This window comes from Pollachius pollachius (genome assembly GCF_949987615.1).
Source record: "Pollachius pollachius genome assembly, chromosome: 15".
Classification (NCBI taxonomy): Eukaryota; Metazoa; Chordata; class Actinopteri; order Gadiformes; family Gadidae; genus Pollachius; species Pollachius pollachius.
The window spans coordinates 20,092,965-20,110,957 of record NC_136948.1 but is presented as its reverse complement, the minus strand read 5'-3'; the positions used below and the strand labels follow the sequence as shown (position 1 = coordinate 20,110,957).

Below are 17,993 nucleotides of genomic sequence, written 5' to 3'. Positions count from 1 at the left end.
ACTGTGAGATGATTAAAAAAAAATTATATTGTTGTTTTCATTACCTAGCATTTGATAATCATCAACCAGAACACGACTCAAATGCAGACTCAAACAGAGATTTAAGCGTTAACCGTAGACTAAAGACCAAATCTAGTTTTTTTTAATGCATTTGACCCTTATTTTGACAGGATGTCATATGAAAGGAGCAGAAGCATAACTAGTGTGATGAGCGACACCTTTGTTTATTCTACAATGACACCTTTGTGAACAGGTCAGTTTTGAGCTGACAGGGAAAACACTGGACTGGGCTCGGGGGGGGGGGGTGTTGGGCTGTTGTAGAATGATATATGATGCAGTTAAAGCTCTTACCTGTTGATTGAGCTCGAGCATCTCGGCATCGCTGGCGCCGTTTCTCGACAGAGAAGGGTTCTTCCTCATGGGCGGTGCGGTGTGCTGGACACGCTGCAGGGTGGGCATGTTCTTGGGGATGGTAGGAGACGTTCTCTGGGGTCCTGGTCAGTAGCCAAAGAGGGTAGGATGCAGTTTGAATGAAGGTTACTCGTGCTATGGTGACATTAGCTTGTGTAGCAGTTCAGGCAGCTGATGTAGCACATCCATTATGTATATAAAAGCAGAGCATTCGGTTTCTTATATCGTGATAGTTTTATTGAATACATTGGCAAAATGTCTCATGTGAATACAAATGAGAATTTTATTCATGAAACAATTGTCAACTCAATTTAGAATCATAAATTTGATAAGTTTGTATTTAGCCAAACTGATCAGCACTGAAGCAGCAGGAGATCGGTTTTCCGCGTGTGCAAAGAAAACAATAAATCGAACATGCGGACGTACGTTAGTGTTGGTCCTTTGTCATTACACCAACACTAGACTTGTTAATGATATACTGGAGCCCAAAATAGAAAGCTGAAGTCAAAGCAAAAAATAAAAAACTTTTTCAAAGAAATAGCTAGAATGTTAGCATTGCAGCGTGTTACTTAAGGCTCGGAAAAACGAACCACACCATCAGTTCAAAAATCAGGAAGTCTGTGGAATGCGTTGCCTCACAGCAGACACACTGGGAACCTGCTTTATTAATCACGGTGCAGCTGAGAGCATCTCTGATCACTGTCAACTAAATGTTGGAGCATGGCTATCAAATAAACTACAAATAGCCATTGCAGTAACCTCTATCTCACCACAGATGGTGCTGTTTATTCACATACATTTGATTGTCCAGTTACTCTTTAATATCAGATTAGCTAAGCACTGACCAAACTTCAGTGTCTTCCCAATGTTGCCCGATGGCTCAACGGCAAAGACATTAAGCCACTGCGCCACTAAGACAAACAGGCAGGTCATTGGGTGGGGAATCGTGCGCGCGCCACTCTCGGTTGCCTTAGTGCCTTCGAGCCATCCAAAGCTCAGCAAGATCGTGCAAAAAGGGGTAAAATCATGGGGTTACCTGCTGGAGTTCTCTTTGGTCTGTAGGTAAAGTGATCACCTGGGTTTGGGGGAGCTGAGATCTCCTGCCCTTGTCTGGCCTGCAGCGGGTCGTACTCCTTGCCGTCATAGTTGGCGTCGAAGAACTTCTTGAACCACTGGACGAACTCAAAGTTGTCTTGGAACTTGCCTTTGACAAGCTTCTCTACGGGGATGATCTGTGGGATGGGAGGAGGCTCACAGGGTTAGGGTTTGACATGGAGGACCCCTTGTACACATACATCTGTTGGGGCTGCTTCTATAGATAACATGCCAGTCATGAATTACACCAGATTAAAGTGTAAGGACTTGTGATGGTGGTTGTGTTGGGTGGACATTAACAGTGGGCCGGGGAGGATTCGGGTGAAGCAGGGTGTACTGGTGTGTATATTTAAATTGGTATAAAGGCTGGTATGACTCCTTTGGAATAGGCTAGAAGATGACTGGGCTATTTTAGCCGAGCATGGCTCCTATGATCATTTCCCACCGAAAGATGACAGAATATCGTATAGCACTACAAAGTCAATACTTGGTGATATCAGCAAGAAAATAAATCTGACTTTGTCGACACTCATCCTCTTGAATGTCGCCTGGAGAACCTTGAAGTTGTGTATGAATTCATGTTCCAGCTTGGCCTGAAATTTGACCTTCTTTAGAAGCACGCAACCTGGGAACAGCATGTCCATGAACTGGCAGTAGGCAGCCCCTGGATACAGCAAAATAAATCATGTTAGCATTTCATTATAGTGTTGGTCTATAGTGTTGGTTGTATAGTCTTTATACTATAATATGCAGGACAAAACATACCTGAACACAACTGTTCGATCTTAGTGTACGTGAGGAGTAGGGAGTCGTTGACCCACGCCAGCATGTCATGTCTGCTGAGGTTGTCAATGGACACAGACGTGGCGTAAACATTGACTGCCATTCCCTACCTACGAGGGACGACATTAACAACAAACAGAGCAACTGATCATATTGTATTACAATCGCAGCAGGCAAACGTGTTTAGTGAATTATGTGAGACACACTTCAATCGTTTATATTAAGGCTTGGGACAGAGTAACCAAACAAAAATAAACGTTAATGCCATTCCCTACATGAGAAGGACAACATTAACAACAAAGAGATCTATTGATTAACGCAGAACTGTGATTGCAGCCAACCTTCTTTGTTGCATTTCTGTAATAGTTTGTAATAATTTAATAATAGTTTTGTTATGACTTGGGACAGACCACCAAACACAACAAAATAAAATTGATGATACGCCCTGGCCTATCATTGGCTGGCTGCTCCCACTCTGAGTGGACCCTGTGTGTAAATGAGGCTAGACTAGTCTCCCTTTGCTCGGTGTTTAATCTCCACCGCAGTGGTGATATGGTAATCCTCCACAGATTAGTGTATGTTTTCCAACGCGTGTGAACGACGCCGCACATCTGCCGCCGCTGCTCGCGTCGTTCAACGTTTACTGGGGTGTTGGAATGGGCCTTAAACACTTTTAAAGCGAGTATACAATTAACAAGGCAGAAAATCACAGCAATTCAGCAAAACCAGGCCACAATTATAACAATTTAAACAGTTTCCTGCAATAAATGTAGCCAAATTCTCCAGTAAGGCCATGCAAATATCATCTGATGGACTATAACCGCCCAACATTTTATTTAAAAGTCACATTGTTGTAACCCAATTATTGAATTACAACTAGCGAACTACCAGAATATTGTACAATATACCGGTGGATGAGATCCAAATAACATAGTTCAGCACAGGCACCTATACTGCTCCACCTCTACAGCTGCACCCCTTAGCGCATATGCATGGTTAACAGAAGAAAACTGTTCGAAAAACCTGCTATTGGACCGGACCTTTTAAATGTCTGCGTAGGCCTGATCGCGCTGCTGGCGCAAACATGGAGCACAACACATCTGAGGAGGAATGAACGCAAAACATCTGATGAGGAATGACCGCAAACCATCTGAGGAGGAATGAACGCAAAGCGGCGGGCAGCAGATCCTGGCAGAGCTGAGAACAATAAATGCGCTCTCTCCCTCTCTTACCAAGCGGCCCCCTCTGCAGGCCTCGCCGAATACCTCAGGACTGTCAATGCAAGCGGAATCTCCCCAGCAGAAGGGGAATACATACAATACTACTATACCGCTGTCACTACAGCTGCACGAACTAACGCGTAGGAAAACATCATTTGAGACACGCCATTAAAATAACACTTGCATTGATCACTCACTTTATGCTCCAGGAGTATACTGATATCACGCTGGCTGCTAGTCCGTGTGTGTGCGCGTGTGTGAGTTTGTGTTTGTGTGTGTGTGTGTGTGTGTGTGTGTGTGTGTGCCTGTGTGTGATCAGGTCCTGCGCGGTGCAGTGGTGAAGGGGGCGGCCCCCAAAACAGTCGCGCAGACGAGGTTGCAACAATCCCCCGCAGCTATCGCGCATGCGCCCGACTCCATGCTGCTGAAGGCCCATTATAAATAGGTCTGTTCAGCCTATTGGTCCTGCAGAGACACATGATGTCTCCGGTTGGAGATTTTGGCAACCGAAGTTAGAGGTGTGAGCAGGCGAGGGCAGACTACACGAAGCTCACTTGGCCTACTTTTGTAGCCAACATAAATGCTGAAATTTGAACGTTTAAAAATTATGTATAACAAAGACATGATGTTTCACTCGGGATTTCATTGTGATTTATTTGCACTTATTCATGTGACAGAGAGCTGCAGACAAACGATAAAACAATATAATTACATAACATAATACAAATTGTTCAGCACCGGTGTACAAATTAAAGTATCGAATGGAATGCTCAAACAGAATTGTAAAAGTAAAAGCTGTAAAAGCTTAGTAATAAAAAGCTGTTTTAAACTTTAGAAATCTACGAAACTGTGTTTAGAGGTTAACAGAATGTCACGTTTAAACCTCCTAGTGTAGGCTATAGCCCAGTGGTTCCCAACCTTGGGGTCGGGACACCACTCGGGTCCCCTGATATGCATATGGGGTCGCAGGAGTTGCTGACATTACATATAGATATTTGATGACCCATTTTAGCAAAGACTTTTTTTTTTTTTAAGGTCTCAAAGACGTTCTGTATATAAGAACTGACAGCCTAATGATTCACATCCATGAGCAAACTACTACTAATCACTCAGTGTGTAGTAGAGCAATGCGATAACACTCACCGGGACATCGCTATGACCACCGGCAGATGTTGGTCACAAACTCATAGCTACAACTAGTTTCATGGGTCAAAAAATAAAAGATCGTAGAATATGTTGCCCGCTGGTCCCTGTTTTGTTTTTTTTAGGCTCATGCTAGACCCTCAAGTACACGTTAAGGGGACCTGGAAGTGTAAACGCTGGCGACTCTGCAGATGTCCATATCCTGTTTCTGAATCCTGTAGCCAAACGTTGCGAACGTGAGGTGAACAGAGGTGTAAATTCAGCTTAAGAATGCAACAGGAGCCAACACTGACGTTTTGACAATATCATAATAAAAAAACATCATGTATCATAATATTCAATAAATCTGTAACTTAAGTCCCCCCCACCCACAGTGTAAAGACAGTAGCTGAGAATCAGTGCTTTTACTTTCCCGAGTTGCTTATCAAGCATAGCTTTTTTTCTTCTTCTAGTGTTATGTGCAATCCAGCCATCATCCATAAAAAATCACTTGGTCTTCTTTAAACTGAGTGCTTAAGATTATGAAACAGTTATTTTTTTGGGGACCGCTTCAACGTCGCCAAAAATCTGCTCTCAAGTTGTTCAAGAGTGCTTGACATAATGGGGTCCATTTGAAAGTCCCAATAAGGTCGCTTTAAACCTAAGGACCACTTCGAGGTCCCCAGAAAATCTGCTTTGAAGTTGGAGTGTTTAAAACAATGGTGTCCATCTCAAGGTCCCCACAAGTCACATTACTGGAAACATTCTTGAGTGGTTGTGTGTGCATGTGTGTGTGTGTGTTTGTGTGAAAGTATGTGTGCGTGTGTGTCTGTGTGTGTGTGTGTGTGTATCTGTGTGTGTGTGTGTTTGTGTGCAAGCACGGCAACAGTCAGAAGGGGAAAACCTGTGCTTTGGAACGTCAGTAACAGACAAATAAAGTTTTGTACAAAGCGCCGGCGATAAGGAAACAGAGGTAAATAAACATTTCAGGAGAAGGTGAAGGTGATCTTAGCCGTAGCTATAGATGGTGCTACTAACAGTTTTTGTTGCATTGCTCGGAGAGTTCCCACGTGAGAGAAAAGGCATTTTTGTGTGTATGTGTGTATGTGTGTGTGTGTGCGTATGTGTGTGTGTGTGTGTGTGTGTTTGTGTGTGTGTATGAGTGTGTGATTCTTTGTGGTGGAAAATATAAAAGGTGAAGTAACAGGAGGAATGTTGAGGAGTGTCCCATGACTTGTAATGACAGTTGAAGTAAGGTTTGTCTCTATGCTACAATAACACACAGTAGACCGAGCAGAGGTTTTGTTGTTTGTTTGTGAGTTTGGAGAATACCACGTAGGTTGTAAACATACGTCAGAGCGCTACCCTGTCTGTGTCGACCACGTTCCAAAACACCTCACACCCTGTTTGTCGTAAATAACATGTGATCACATTGAAGGGCAACAAACCGACTTGGAAAAAAAGACCTTTCGGAAGACAATAGAAGAAACAATAAATAAATAAACAGTCTTGCATTTGACAAACGACTGAAACTAAATTGGTCCGTAGAAACTCCATGTCTCATTTTCAGTGGTGACATTATAACATTAACATATAACATATAACAACATATAACAATATTCAAAAATCTAAAATCCCTTTTTTTTACTCCTGACGTCCCAAACATTGAGACAATTCCCATTTGAACACATTACAAATTATTTTCTAAAAAGGCAGCTAAGAAGTACATGATACAAGTGCAAAAGCAATCATTCCCCCCCCCCCGCCCGCTCCCGTTCCCCAAAAAACGATCAGTGGTTTATAAGATACAGGCGACTCCAGGCATGGGAACCTGCATTCATTTGGTTAACGTTCACACTCAAAACGGTTCTGTTCTTAACCGCGCAGAACAAAAAAATCCTCACTTTTTGCTGACATGGTTATATGGCATAGTCAGTGTTTCAGTGTACAAATGAAAACAGAAGTTAGTCTGGCGTCGGGGTCAAAATGCAAACCTTGATCCATGTTAATGCCCCGATCCCCCCCCCCACACACACCCCCCCAGCCCTCCCACCCCACCCCCCACGAAACCTGCCAGGAATTTTTGCTTTTATTTTGAAAGGAAGAGGAAGTGGTGAGTCTCTGGGGTGGTGTTCTCCTGTTCCTGTGCATTAGTGTGCGGTTACCAGATCCCACTAGAGCGGCCGCCCGGAGGCGCCAGGATACGGGCGGAGGACCTCTTGGGGAGGCTGTCGTCAATCTGGGCACCTAGCAACACCAGACAAGGAGGAGGAGGAAGGGACCCCCAGCAACTGTTATTATTGCAACCTGCTGGGACTGGCCCCTTTTATACAGAGATCCCATGATATTTCCATAAAGAAGGCAACATTATTCTGGCTTTGCTTTTTCAAACAGCGACAAACAAAGTGGGAAAAGTGAGTGTTACACAGAGCATGCCGGGGTTCTGGAATCAGAGGGATGACGTGAAAAAAAAAATGTCCCACCCCTGTCCCATGGTGGGACATTGGTGGGACCCATGCTGGGACATTCACCCTTTTACACAGACAGGTAGTAACACCAATTTATTGTGTTACTACCTCAGCTGCCGGCTCAGAGGCTGAGTAACAAGGCCCCACCGTTCAGTGTTTGTACGTTCCCCTCAGACCCCGAGGGGCTACATACAGACATAGAGGTACACTGATGGACTTACAGACAGGTGAACAGACAGACATTTGCACAGACTGATGAAAGACATCGTGACAGCTAACAGAGCGACTGACAGGTCTCACCAGAGAAGCTGAAGCTGGACCCGTGGAGATCCCGGACCCCGCCGTGCCGGGTGCAGGGCCTGGTGGGGGTGTCCAGGTCTGAGCAGCCGAAGTCCCTCCTCCCTGAGACCACCACCTCCACCACCTCCCCCGTGTACGGCTCCCTCTCCACCGGCTTCAGGGCAGTGCACTGATTGGTCCAACACACACAACCACACATTAGCGCACACACACACACACACACACACAGTGTGTGTGACATCCCGTTCATGTTTTAATAACGATGGCCTCCAAGGCCGCTACCTTCTCCCTCTGCACCATCTTCTTGTACAGGAAGTCCGGGAAGGTGCGCAGTGGGTAGAACTTTCCGGAGCCCTCGGCGCACGTGAACACGCCGTTCTCGTACACCAGACGGCCTCGGCTGATGGTGACGATGGGGACGCCATGGCAACGCAGGCCTTCATACAGGTTGGTGTCTCCCCCCTGCACCTGGGTCTCCACGGTGATGGTCCTGAGCAGAGGGACCATGGTAATGTGTTGTTTGTGCAGTATTGTCCTGTGTTGTGTTGTGTTGGGAGGGGGAACACTGCCTTGTTTGTCGTACATGCTGGCTCGAAAAATAAATAAATAATAATTACTTAGTTGTGTAGCATCTTATCCTAGCTATCTTTGTTGTACATGGGAATGGGTCAACCTAGCGAATGTAAGTGCTTGGCACTTGGTTCTATGAACATCTGTACCGACAGCCATATATTGTTTCTCCTTCTTCTGACAAATGTTCTTATTATAAGTCGCTTTGGATAAAACCGTAAAATATACGTGTATTGTGTAATGTAAATGTTGTGTTGCAATGTATTGTGTAGTACTAGTTGTAACGCACTGTATACACACACAAATTATACATATAGAACCAAAGGGTTGAATTGGAAATTCTTCATAAGAAGATATTCGCTGTGATGCCATAACAGATTTCTAATATGGTCCTCTACTGGGCAGGGTTTGAACCCAGAACCTTTCTAGAAGCTAGGAGTGAAACCCCCTCACCGCTAGACTACAGCGCCGCCTCCCATTCACACAAGCAATATTCACACACTTTTCTGTGACAAGCTGTGTGGTCAGATCCATCCCAGAAAGGGGAGGAGTTACTGGGATTTAACCCAGATCAGAGTGCCCCCCCTCCCGGTAGGAGGGTAAGAGCATTAGGATGAGGAGCTAGAGATGGTTGGGAGGTTCATACTTGGAGCCCTCCGGGTCCCAGACCACGATGTCGGCGTCGGCCCCGGGGACGATCCGCCCCTTCCGGGGGTAGAGGTTGTAGATCTTGGCAGCATTGGAGCTGGTGACCGCCACAAACTGGTTCTCGTCCAGTTTACCTCCGACCTACATTCATTTTGGATTAACGAAATATGATATTAATATTGGTGGGAGCAGGATGCTGTGTGTATGATGAATGCCACTAGCCAGAAGGAGGGCACAGAGTGGACTACTGTAACATTTTGATTGAGGCCTCTAATTATATCTCCACAGATTGGATATGGAGGTGACAATCCAATCCGACAAACCAATCACTTTCGATCCATCAGCCAATCACTACCAATAAATTATGAGGAAGAAAAAGTTCATTTTCCCAAATGACATTAAATGTATTGTAGGTTTTTGGAGGTTAAGTTCATTGAGGCACTTACAATACCAATAAGACCTTCTCTAATGTTAAACCCATGGTGAAACCTGAAGCTAATGACATGTTTTGATTGTTTTCTCCAGGGGTCTGCAGAGGGCTACACACCACTCCTCTCTCCCAGAGGACGCTCATGCGGTCCTGGATGCCCGGGACCCCATGGGGGATCTTGGTGAAGTCGTCCTTCCCCATGGCCTTCTGGTTGATGGTGAACGGCCGGTGGTCCGACGACACCACATTCAGCGTGTCGCTGTGGGAACAACCAATATCACGGGTTAGTGTTGACATTTCTCTTGCTGTCATTGCTTTTATTTAATACTTTTATAAATACTCAAAGACTGTTTTATGAGTTAAAAGTAACAAATAGCAATAAACAAAAGTATACATTGTTGTCTCGACCCCATGAATCCTGTGACCTACTTTCCGAGCAGGCTCATGAGGTAGTTGGGTGTGTTGGGGTCCAGGCGGAGGGGCGGTGCGGTGACGTATGCCGCAGCGTGCGCCCAGTCCTGGTGGTAGTACTGCAGGCCGTTGAGCACCGCGTGGGCCACAGTAGTCTCCCCGTGGACCACCTTACCTGCCGTCACAATGTATCATTCTAAAGCTTGACGCACTAAGCTAGGAGCAAGCTTCTAACGGTAAAGCTATGATGGCTAATGCTAAAGCTGCTAAAGCTACGAGCGCAAAAGCAAGCATGCCTCAAGCTAGTACCGCTGAAGCTAGGGATGCTAAAGCTAGCACCTGTAAAGCTAGGAATGATATAGGGCCGTTAGGCATCAGGTATACGTTTTATTTTGATCTTGTTTTCAAAAGTGATTATGTAAGCTAATGAAATGTAGGCCTAACTATACAGTACATACATGGGATATTGAAACCTTAAGCACCACATATCCATATAAAATGTTTCCACCCCAAATGTCCCTTTCAATAATCAAAAATCAAAGATTTCATCTTGGTAAACCTCTCAGTAAACCAAAGGGAACAAGATTGCTTGTCCTTCAGAATCAAGAGGTGTTTTAATACTCCCATCATCAGGGACCTTTGCGTGAGAGCAGGCAACACACCCAGGTCCATGAATGGCACACCTCAGAGGTGTATAATAATCCTTACCCTGCATCTTAGCTGATGCCACAACATCCCCGGCGGACATGCTGGAGACATTGACCAGGTAGATGGGGCAGTGCACCTGGGACACACCAAACAAACAAACAAACAGCATCAGAAAACACTTGGATATGGTCAACTCAATGAGGCTCCACTTTATTCATGTTGCCCTTTATCTCAGGGACTCATGTCTGGAATGGGGGTTTCACTGGAGCACATTCAGTCACACAAGACCCCTGTGTTGTACGCGGCGGGGTTGTGCGGTTGCCGTTGCGATGCCACTGACTCACTCACTCTATTTGCGATGGTGATGGCCCTGTGGGTGGCCTCTGACTCCAGCTGTTAGGGAGACAGATGACGGAAGTAGGTCAATACACACAGCATGAAGAGCAGAACCCAAATTTAGTTAGATTGTAGCATGAATAAGACACCATCTATAAGTGATTAAACAATAACGTCCATTATGCGGCCTGTAAAACACCTCTTTTTCGTGCTTCAAGGCGTGGTCTCCGAATGCTGCCTATCCACAAGAAGGCAATACTTTGTGATTCAGTTTATGCCCTCTTGTGCACATGCCCAGACCACTTAACCAGTCGCCAATTACTGCATATTGTCACAAAATCAAATTTTTTCAAAACCCTCCATTTTATGCATTTTCAAAGGCTCCAGCGGGAGGCCGGGGTTTTCAGAGTCATCCGCTTGGTGGAGCGTCTTTGAAAAAAAAATGGATGGAAGGCCCAGATAAATCCAGATTTGTGTGGACCCCCGGAGGTGACATGCTAAACACAGAGTACACATGTTGGAGCACCTCTTCAGGCCTGCTGATCTCAATGCCCTCAGGGCCGGTGATGCCCAGATCCAGAGTCTCCTTAGTGCCCTGGAGGAGAGAGGAGAAGAGAAGTCACATTGATCCCTTTATAGATGACTTATTCTGTTGGATTCACTTCCCAGTCAATCCTTCTTCTCGGTTTTGGCTGCTAGGATTAAAATAATCCTAACATTGGGCCACCTGAGTCGGGGATGTGAGAGGAACCCCGCCGGGTCCTCACCTCCGCCACCAGCTCCCCATTCTCGGCGTGGACCCGGGCCACGGCGCCGATGTCCTTGCAGTGCTGCAGGGCCTGGAAGAGCTCGCCATCCCGCAGCATGAACTGGTCCTTGTAGGCCATGAAGAGCTGGAAGGAGTTGACCCCGTGCTCCCTCACCAGCTTCTCCATCTCAGCCTGCACCTGGAGGAGGAGGAGCAGGAGGAGGAGGAGGAGGAGGAGGAGGGGCTGATGAGTGATGGTTTAAGATAGCGTTCCACGTGTTAAACTGTTACTTTGGCGTGTGGCTTGAGTCCAGGGGAGGAACTCGATGGATTCATGAAAGATTTCAAGCATCTAGGAGGATCCTAGATACTTTGTTATTCTGTTAATGCCCTCTTGTGCACATGCCCAGACCACTTAAACAGTCGCCAATTACTGCATATCGTGAATTTGCTTACTTTAGTTTCAGGAAGACCCTTCTACATAAGTGGTAACTCTAGTTAAGTGTTAAGAAATTCATACAATTCAAACATCTCCATGTTCAATGTTCAAAGACTCAAATGCGAAAAAATATTTATTTTAATGTGTAATGGATATTAATAATGTTTTTCTTTTGTTAATATCATTTGTGTTGACTTTTTAAATAATTATACTTGAAGCAAATCATTTTGTTGTTATGTGGCGTGCTAGGCATTTGGAAAGAATGAGCAAAATGGCATTAAAATGTTCAATAAAAGTCAATACCATTTCAATACTTGAATTTTTCTTGAATTTTGTTTGAAATGGTATTGACATGTGTGTGTCTCGGGGGTACCTTGGGCCCCCACCAGGTGACCCCCACGTGCAGGGCGTAGTCGCAGCAGGCCTTGGGGTCGGCCATGCTGCGACAGTTCTCGTAGGCCTCCAGCAGGGACTCGTTCTTCTCTGGGAGGACGTGTCCGATCACCATGGTGGTCCCGCCAGCCAGCGCCGCCTGGGAGATACACATTCATTTATATGACCACACACACACATATACATACACAAACACACACACATAAACACATACATACCCACATACAAACATGAATACACACAAATACATGTACACACAAACACATATATATGCACACAAACACACAAAAACACACACACATTTTAAAACATACGTTTCTAGCTTTATTTAATTAAGTAATGTTTTTTATCTACCGCTCAAAGCATCTTTGTTATACTCTGTGTTATATTAAACTATTAAAATTCCCTTGTTTCCCATATCAAACACTTTGTATTGATGACAAGCAATGTATCAATAAAGGTTATATTGGTGACATAATCCAACATAACTATGTATTTATACATCAACTATGACACTTATCACACACATTAAATCAGTGTGAGCAGGGAGCAGATGCCTCTGTATTGATTGGTGACGCTCGTTACTTCAAGGTGAAATGAGAGCTGGTTATTTATCAATATTAGCTCATGGTCCAGGGACAACAAGAGAATTACTACCCACATTTAATGGTTATGCTCCCAGGGCCATTACAGCATGTGTCCATAAATCTTTCGGTAGTTTAAACATGGGGCAATTCACCCCAATGATCATCTAAGGTAGTCTTGCCCTTAAACCACAGTGCTTTGGATTGTGTGTGTTTCTCTCTCTCTCTCTCTCTCTCTCTCTCTCTCTCTCGTAATGGCAAAGGAAATCACACTACATAAGCTTATCACACTAAAAGAGCTTAATTGTATATCTTATCACTGAGCTATTTGCTTATCTCTAAAATAGTTTTCTAATATAATACATAATCACTATCTTATTAAATATAATAGATAATTGTAACTCAGATAGCCTCCTGGGAGACAAGCCTAATGAGTATGTTTCTGTGTACAAGTGCATGCGTCAGCGAGCATCTGTTGGCTCACCCTAGAGAGAGAGAGACAGAGAGAGACAGAGAGAGAGAGAGAGAGAGAGAGACCGAGACCGAGAGAGAGAGAGAGAGACAGAGAGAGACAGAGAGAGACCGAGAGAGACAGAGACCGAGACAGAGAGAATGTGAGAGTATGTAGTTTGGGGAGAGCTAGTGTGTGTGTGTGAATGACACTCCCTCCCCTTCTCTCTCTCTCTCACACTCTCTCTCTCTCTCTCTCTCTCTCTCTCCCTCGCTCTAAGAACCATTGTCTTTGTGTACAATGGGCATAAGTGAAAAGGGGCTTTGCAGCAGTCTTTGCAGCAGCACCCCGGTATCCATGGCAACAGAAACTGATACCCACCCCACCACCCCCCTCCACTTGGGTCCACACATCCACAGAAGTGGAGTGCTAGGAAAGGGAAGGGAGAGTAGTGTGTGAGAGAGAGGGGGGAAGAGGGAGTGTGTGTGTGTGTGTGTGTGTGTGTGTGTGTGTGTGTGTGTGTGTGTGTGTGTGTGTGTGTGTATGTGTATGTATATGTGTGTGTGTGTGTGTGTGTGTCTGTATGTGTGAGTGTGAGTGTGTGTGTGTGTGTGTGTGTGTGTGTGTGTGTGTGTGTGTGTGTGTGTGTGTGTGTGTGTGTGTGTGTGTGTGTGTGTGTGTGTGTGTGTGTGCGTGCGTGCGTGCATGTGTTCGTGAGCAGTCTGACAACAGAGGCTGTGATACTAGTGTGGGAACTGTCGACGGGTGGTGCCGAGCTCAAACACATAGCTAGCATCGCCAGGGGCAACAAGATGATGTCGTCATGGTCAGACCATGAGACTTAAGTCTACCAGTTCATAATAATCATGATAATCCTAATAATATTAACAATATACCACTTTTCAGTGAAGTCTCGAACAAAGCATGGATATCAAAAAATTAATCAAAACATGGAAATACTGACTAAAAAACGTTTAATATGAATAACAAAAATAGGTCAAAGGAAATCTAAAATGGAAAAGCAAAACATGAACCTCATGACCCGACCAAGTGTTCTTGTCTAACCTGTGAGGAGGCATTGTGCATTGTCAGGCTTTAACAGCGACGGGACCATCTCTGTAATCTAGGCCATTCAAAACAGAGCCGTCTGCCTTGTCTCGTGACAATGTGTACAACATAGAGACAAGCCAAGTATGCTGTCCATCCACACACTCCTCCTCCTCCGTACAATTGTCTTCACCTCTCCACCCCACAACAATAAAGCATTATTGTGAATGCTAAACTATAGATGATTATATCATATATGATACAAATAAAATAGATATTCATATATGACATCCCTCCCTTCATATTAGCCTCCCCTAGCCTCAGTAACATATAAATAAATCTTATATATATAGAATACTTTTAGTTTGGATGTGGTGACATCACACCACAGCAAGACCACTCGCTGAGAGTGAGCGAGAGGGAGAGCGAGAGAGAGAGAGAGAGAGAGAGAGAGAAAGCGACAGAGAGAGAGAGTAAGACAGCAATAGCTAGAGAGATACCGAAAGAGAAAGAGACAACAGAGAAAGAGGTAGACAATCAGAGAGTGTGCAAGAGAATCAGAGAGAGACAGAAAGAGACAGCAATAGAGAGAAAGAGAAAGAGAGAGAAAGAGACAGATACGATAGATATTATTACTTTCTCTCTTATGTTGAACTTCATTTAACTTTGTGCTGTGGCATTGTTAAACGCACGTGAATGCCAATAAATCTCATTTCTAATCTTTGCATTGAGAAATGGAGACAGAGAGAGCAAGCGAGAGATCGAGCCCCAGAGACATGGACCCATCCACAGAGACCCCCGGTACCTTGGTGCCGCTGTAGTAGTCGTCGGCGGTGGCGGCGTTCATGAAGGTCTCCTGCAGGTGGACACTGGTGTCGACGCCCCCGGGCATCACCAGCTTGCGTGACGCGTCAATCACCTTGGCGCCCCCCGGGATCATCAGCTCGCGGCCCACCTGCTGCACCACGCCGTTCTCGATATACACGTCCGCCTCCTGCGTGCAGTCGTCGTTCACCACCTTGCCCCCTTTGATCAGGATGCGCGCCATCGTGGAACTAGAAGACATGGCTATAGCTCTGGAGGAGAGGAGGAGGAGGAGGGAGGAGGGAGGAGAGAAAGGAGGAGGGAGGAGGGAGGAGGAGGAGGAGAGAGGAGCAAGGAGGGGGAAGGAGGAGAAGGAGAGAGGCAGAGGGGGAGGAGGAGATGAGGAGGAAGAGAAGGGAGCAGTTGGAGAGAAGAGAGGAGGGGGGAGGAGAAAGGTAGAAGTGGAGGAGGAGATGAGGAGGAAGAGAAGGATAATGAGGTGGGTTGGAGGAGGAGGAGTGAGAGGAGGGGGAGAGGCGGAGACGGGGGGGAGGAAGGAGACGATGGGGGAGAAGGGAGACGAAGAGGGGGGAGGAAAGGAGGGGGGAGGAGAAGGAGGTGGAGGAGAGGAGGGAGATAAGTCTTAGAAACAGTTTGGTGGCCTTGGACTGACCTGAAGCGACCCCAGTTGGATTCTGAGCCAAACATCCTGTCCTACATGTGGTTCCTCTCGCTCTGTCAGCCCGCTGTTGTAGCCCTGTCCAAGGCACCACAGCCCATGAAAGCACCTCAAGAAACAGTGAAAGGAGAAGACTCCTTAACCAGCAGGACCTGCTAATGGTCAAAGCATGAAGGTTCAATCTACCAGCTGTGGTTATACGCTCTGTTGTGACCCTCTCTCTTCTCTCCGCCTCCCTGTCTTACTCAATATTTTCTGAGTGGATATACTGAATAAAAACCCTGGTCTGATGGTACTTTGTTAGATCTATTAACGCCAAATGCCCCGAAATGCTCTCTGGGAAAACGTGAGGAAGCCAACCTATCTGTCCGTGAATCACACCAAAGACAATCCAGTTCTGTTTAGAACTAACACCACAACGCTAAACAAAAACTCTGTACTGGTCCTGAACCACATAGTGGGGAGGCTGAGGCTGAGGGGCTGGTTGTGAGGCTGAGGGGCTAGTAGGAGGCTGACTGGTGGTGAGGCTGACTGGTGGTGAGGCTGACTGGTTGTGAGGCTTGACTGGTTGTGAGGCTGTTCTCCGCTGTCAGCGTGCTGTGTGTGCAGTGTTTGTCGTTCACGGACAGCTCTGAATGTCCGTGAACGACTGTCTTATCATTTTTTATCGGCCTTCGTGCCATTTCACCCTTCGGTCTGTCTGTCTGTCTGCCTGTTCACCTGTCCGTCTGTCTTTTTTATTTTTTATATTTAAGTCATATTAATTGTGTTGCGCTTATTTCTAAAATATGATTTATATTAACGGCAAAAATATGTTAAATTCCCCAATTTAGTATAAGAGTTTAACGCGCAATGACTGGCAATGCACATCGCAGACAGAGTATGTCTACTGAGTAGTGGACATGATCTACTCCTTTATTTATGATGCCATGTCATGTGTGCTACTGCAAGTGTGTGAATGTGCGTCCTTGCGTGCGCGTAGACGACGTGCGTGTGACGCGTACGTGTGAGGGTGCGGCGACTTTACCGCATGAGATGGACGATATGGAAGATGATCATATCAACCGCTACTTATTGAAGAAATGCATGCATCCATCACTTTGACATATTCAATTACACATTTTAGAAATGGAAAATGCTAACCATTTTGCAAAATGCCAATTAAATACACACATCTAGTTATTGTTCTAGAGATATTACTATACAGGGTCAACTCGTGAAGTTTTATGTTAAATAAAAATATGGGTTTTCTTTTCCCTACATCCGCTGCATTGTCTGAGAATAAAAAAAAACTATTTAGACCATAGTGCATCCATTTAGAGCACAATTGTGTGTGGTTGTACTGGATATATTCTCTGTTGCTCATGGTTAAGGCTCCTGCGGAGCAAAACACGCTTTATTATAATGATAATAATCCCTCACAGGAGTGTGTGCAGGCCTACATTATGTTAAGAAGTAACCTAATGCAAAAAATAAATAGATTAAAAAGAGTGAGTACTGCTTGTGCACGTTTGACACAAAGAAGCCGGCGTGTCCACACATCAGGGACCTAGAAGCGGCTCAAATCTACTCCACCCTCAATAAACATAATGCTGCCGCCTAAATGCGAAAGTAGGGCATATCTTGCGCATATTTTACAATTACCTAGCATTCCCGTCTTCTGAAGTAAGGTCTATATTTCACTACCCTGATCGATTAAGCCTTAATGGACTGGCCGGGAGACGGCATTCCCTCCAGGAGATAGGAGCCACCCAAACATGGAGCAAGGGGAACAAAGTATTGGGATAAAATATACTCACACGTCTCGTGTACAACGTCAAAAACGACCACAAATTCTGGCAACAAGTCAAGATAACGCCGTTGAGCACATACCTCCTCTGTGGGCCTACAGCTGCGGTCGTCTTTTTTATCGATAGATAGTTTTTGACAGGCACAGTATGCAACAGAATCCGGAGATAGCACCACCGAGGAGATAACGGCACATAGTGTTGCCAAATTGGGCAAGACCTGTCTGCAGCGCGCTGCAGCCAGGGTTGCCAGATGGGTAGGGGAAATCAGGACCAATCTGGCAACACTGAAGGCTCAAGCAGATGCCTTCCTGGGACCGGCCGATCGCAGCATCCAAGCTGCGCGACGGCCGCGCGCTCCAATCAACGCCCCGGACCATAGGCTTGGTCGCAGGAGGAGCCAATCAGCGATTGCTTAACGCGTGTCCCCACGGAGGAGGCTGTACCACTATTAAACGAAGTGGGTGTGAACTATGAGAGGAAAACAAGCGGCAGGTGTGGCCTACATGATAATAATTGTTACAACAATGTACTTCTGACATTGATTATTTAGTCTGAAAAGTAAGAATTACCTTTTGAAATTAATAATTAATTAATATTTTTGTGGGGTTTAAGCAAC

General features: G+C 45.5%; 2 protein-coding genes across 3 annotated transcripts in view; both read right to left on the bottom strand.

Moving 5' to 3' along the window:
- Positions 1-2,392, bottom strand: part of LOC307086661 (microtubule-associated protein RP/EB family member 3-like) — a gene marked incomplete at its 5' end in the record, with an annotated part of 4,495 nt that extends 2,103 nt beyond the window's left edge. Inside the window, 4 exons of one of the 2 annotated variants that reach the window (XM_079751947.1) lie at positions 352-494; positions 1,448-1,643; positions 2,025-2,170; positions 2,272-2,392. In XM_079751947.1, the coding sequence (XP_079608073.1) occupies positions 352-494; positions 1,448-1,643; positions 2,025-2,170; positions 2,272-2,392 (606 nt within the window). The remainder of the gene's footprint in view (positions 1-351; positions 495-1,447; positions 1,644-2,024; positions 2,171-2,271) is intronic. The other variant, XM_079751948.1, reaches the window with a different exon arrangement.
- Positions 2,393-6,792: 4,400 nt separating this feature from the next.
- Positions 6,793-17,558, bottom strand: dpysl5a (dihydropyrimidinase like 5a; the record flags this gene model as incomplete). The annotated part of the gene is made up of 13 exons (XM_079752430.1): positions 17,460-17,558; positions 14,910-15,180; positions 12,003-12,161; positions 11,210-11,389; positions 10,969-11,037; positions 10,455-10,499; positions 10,167-10,242; positions 9,477-9,633; positions 9,165-9,306; positions 8,616-8,758; positions 7,682-7,889; positions 7,400-7,568; positions 6,793-6,878 (listed from the first exon to the last, which is right to left on the bottom strand). Exons 2-13 carry the CDS (start codon positions 15,168-15,170, stop codon positions 6,793-6,795), a joined length of 1,695 nt encoding a protein of 564 aa, XP_079608556.1. The 5' UTR covers positions 15,171-15,180; positions 17,460-17,558.
- Between the last annotated feature and the right edge of the window lie 435 nt (positions 17,559-17,993).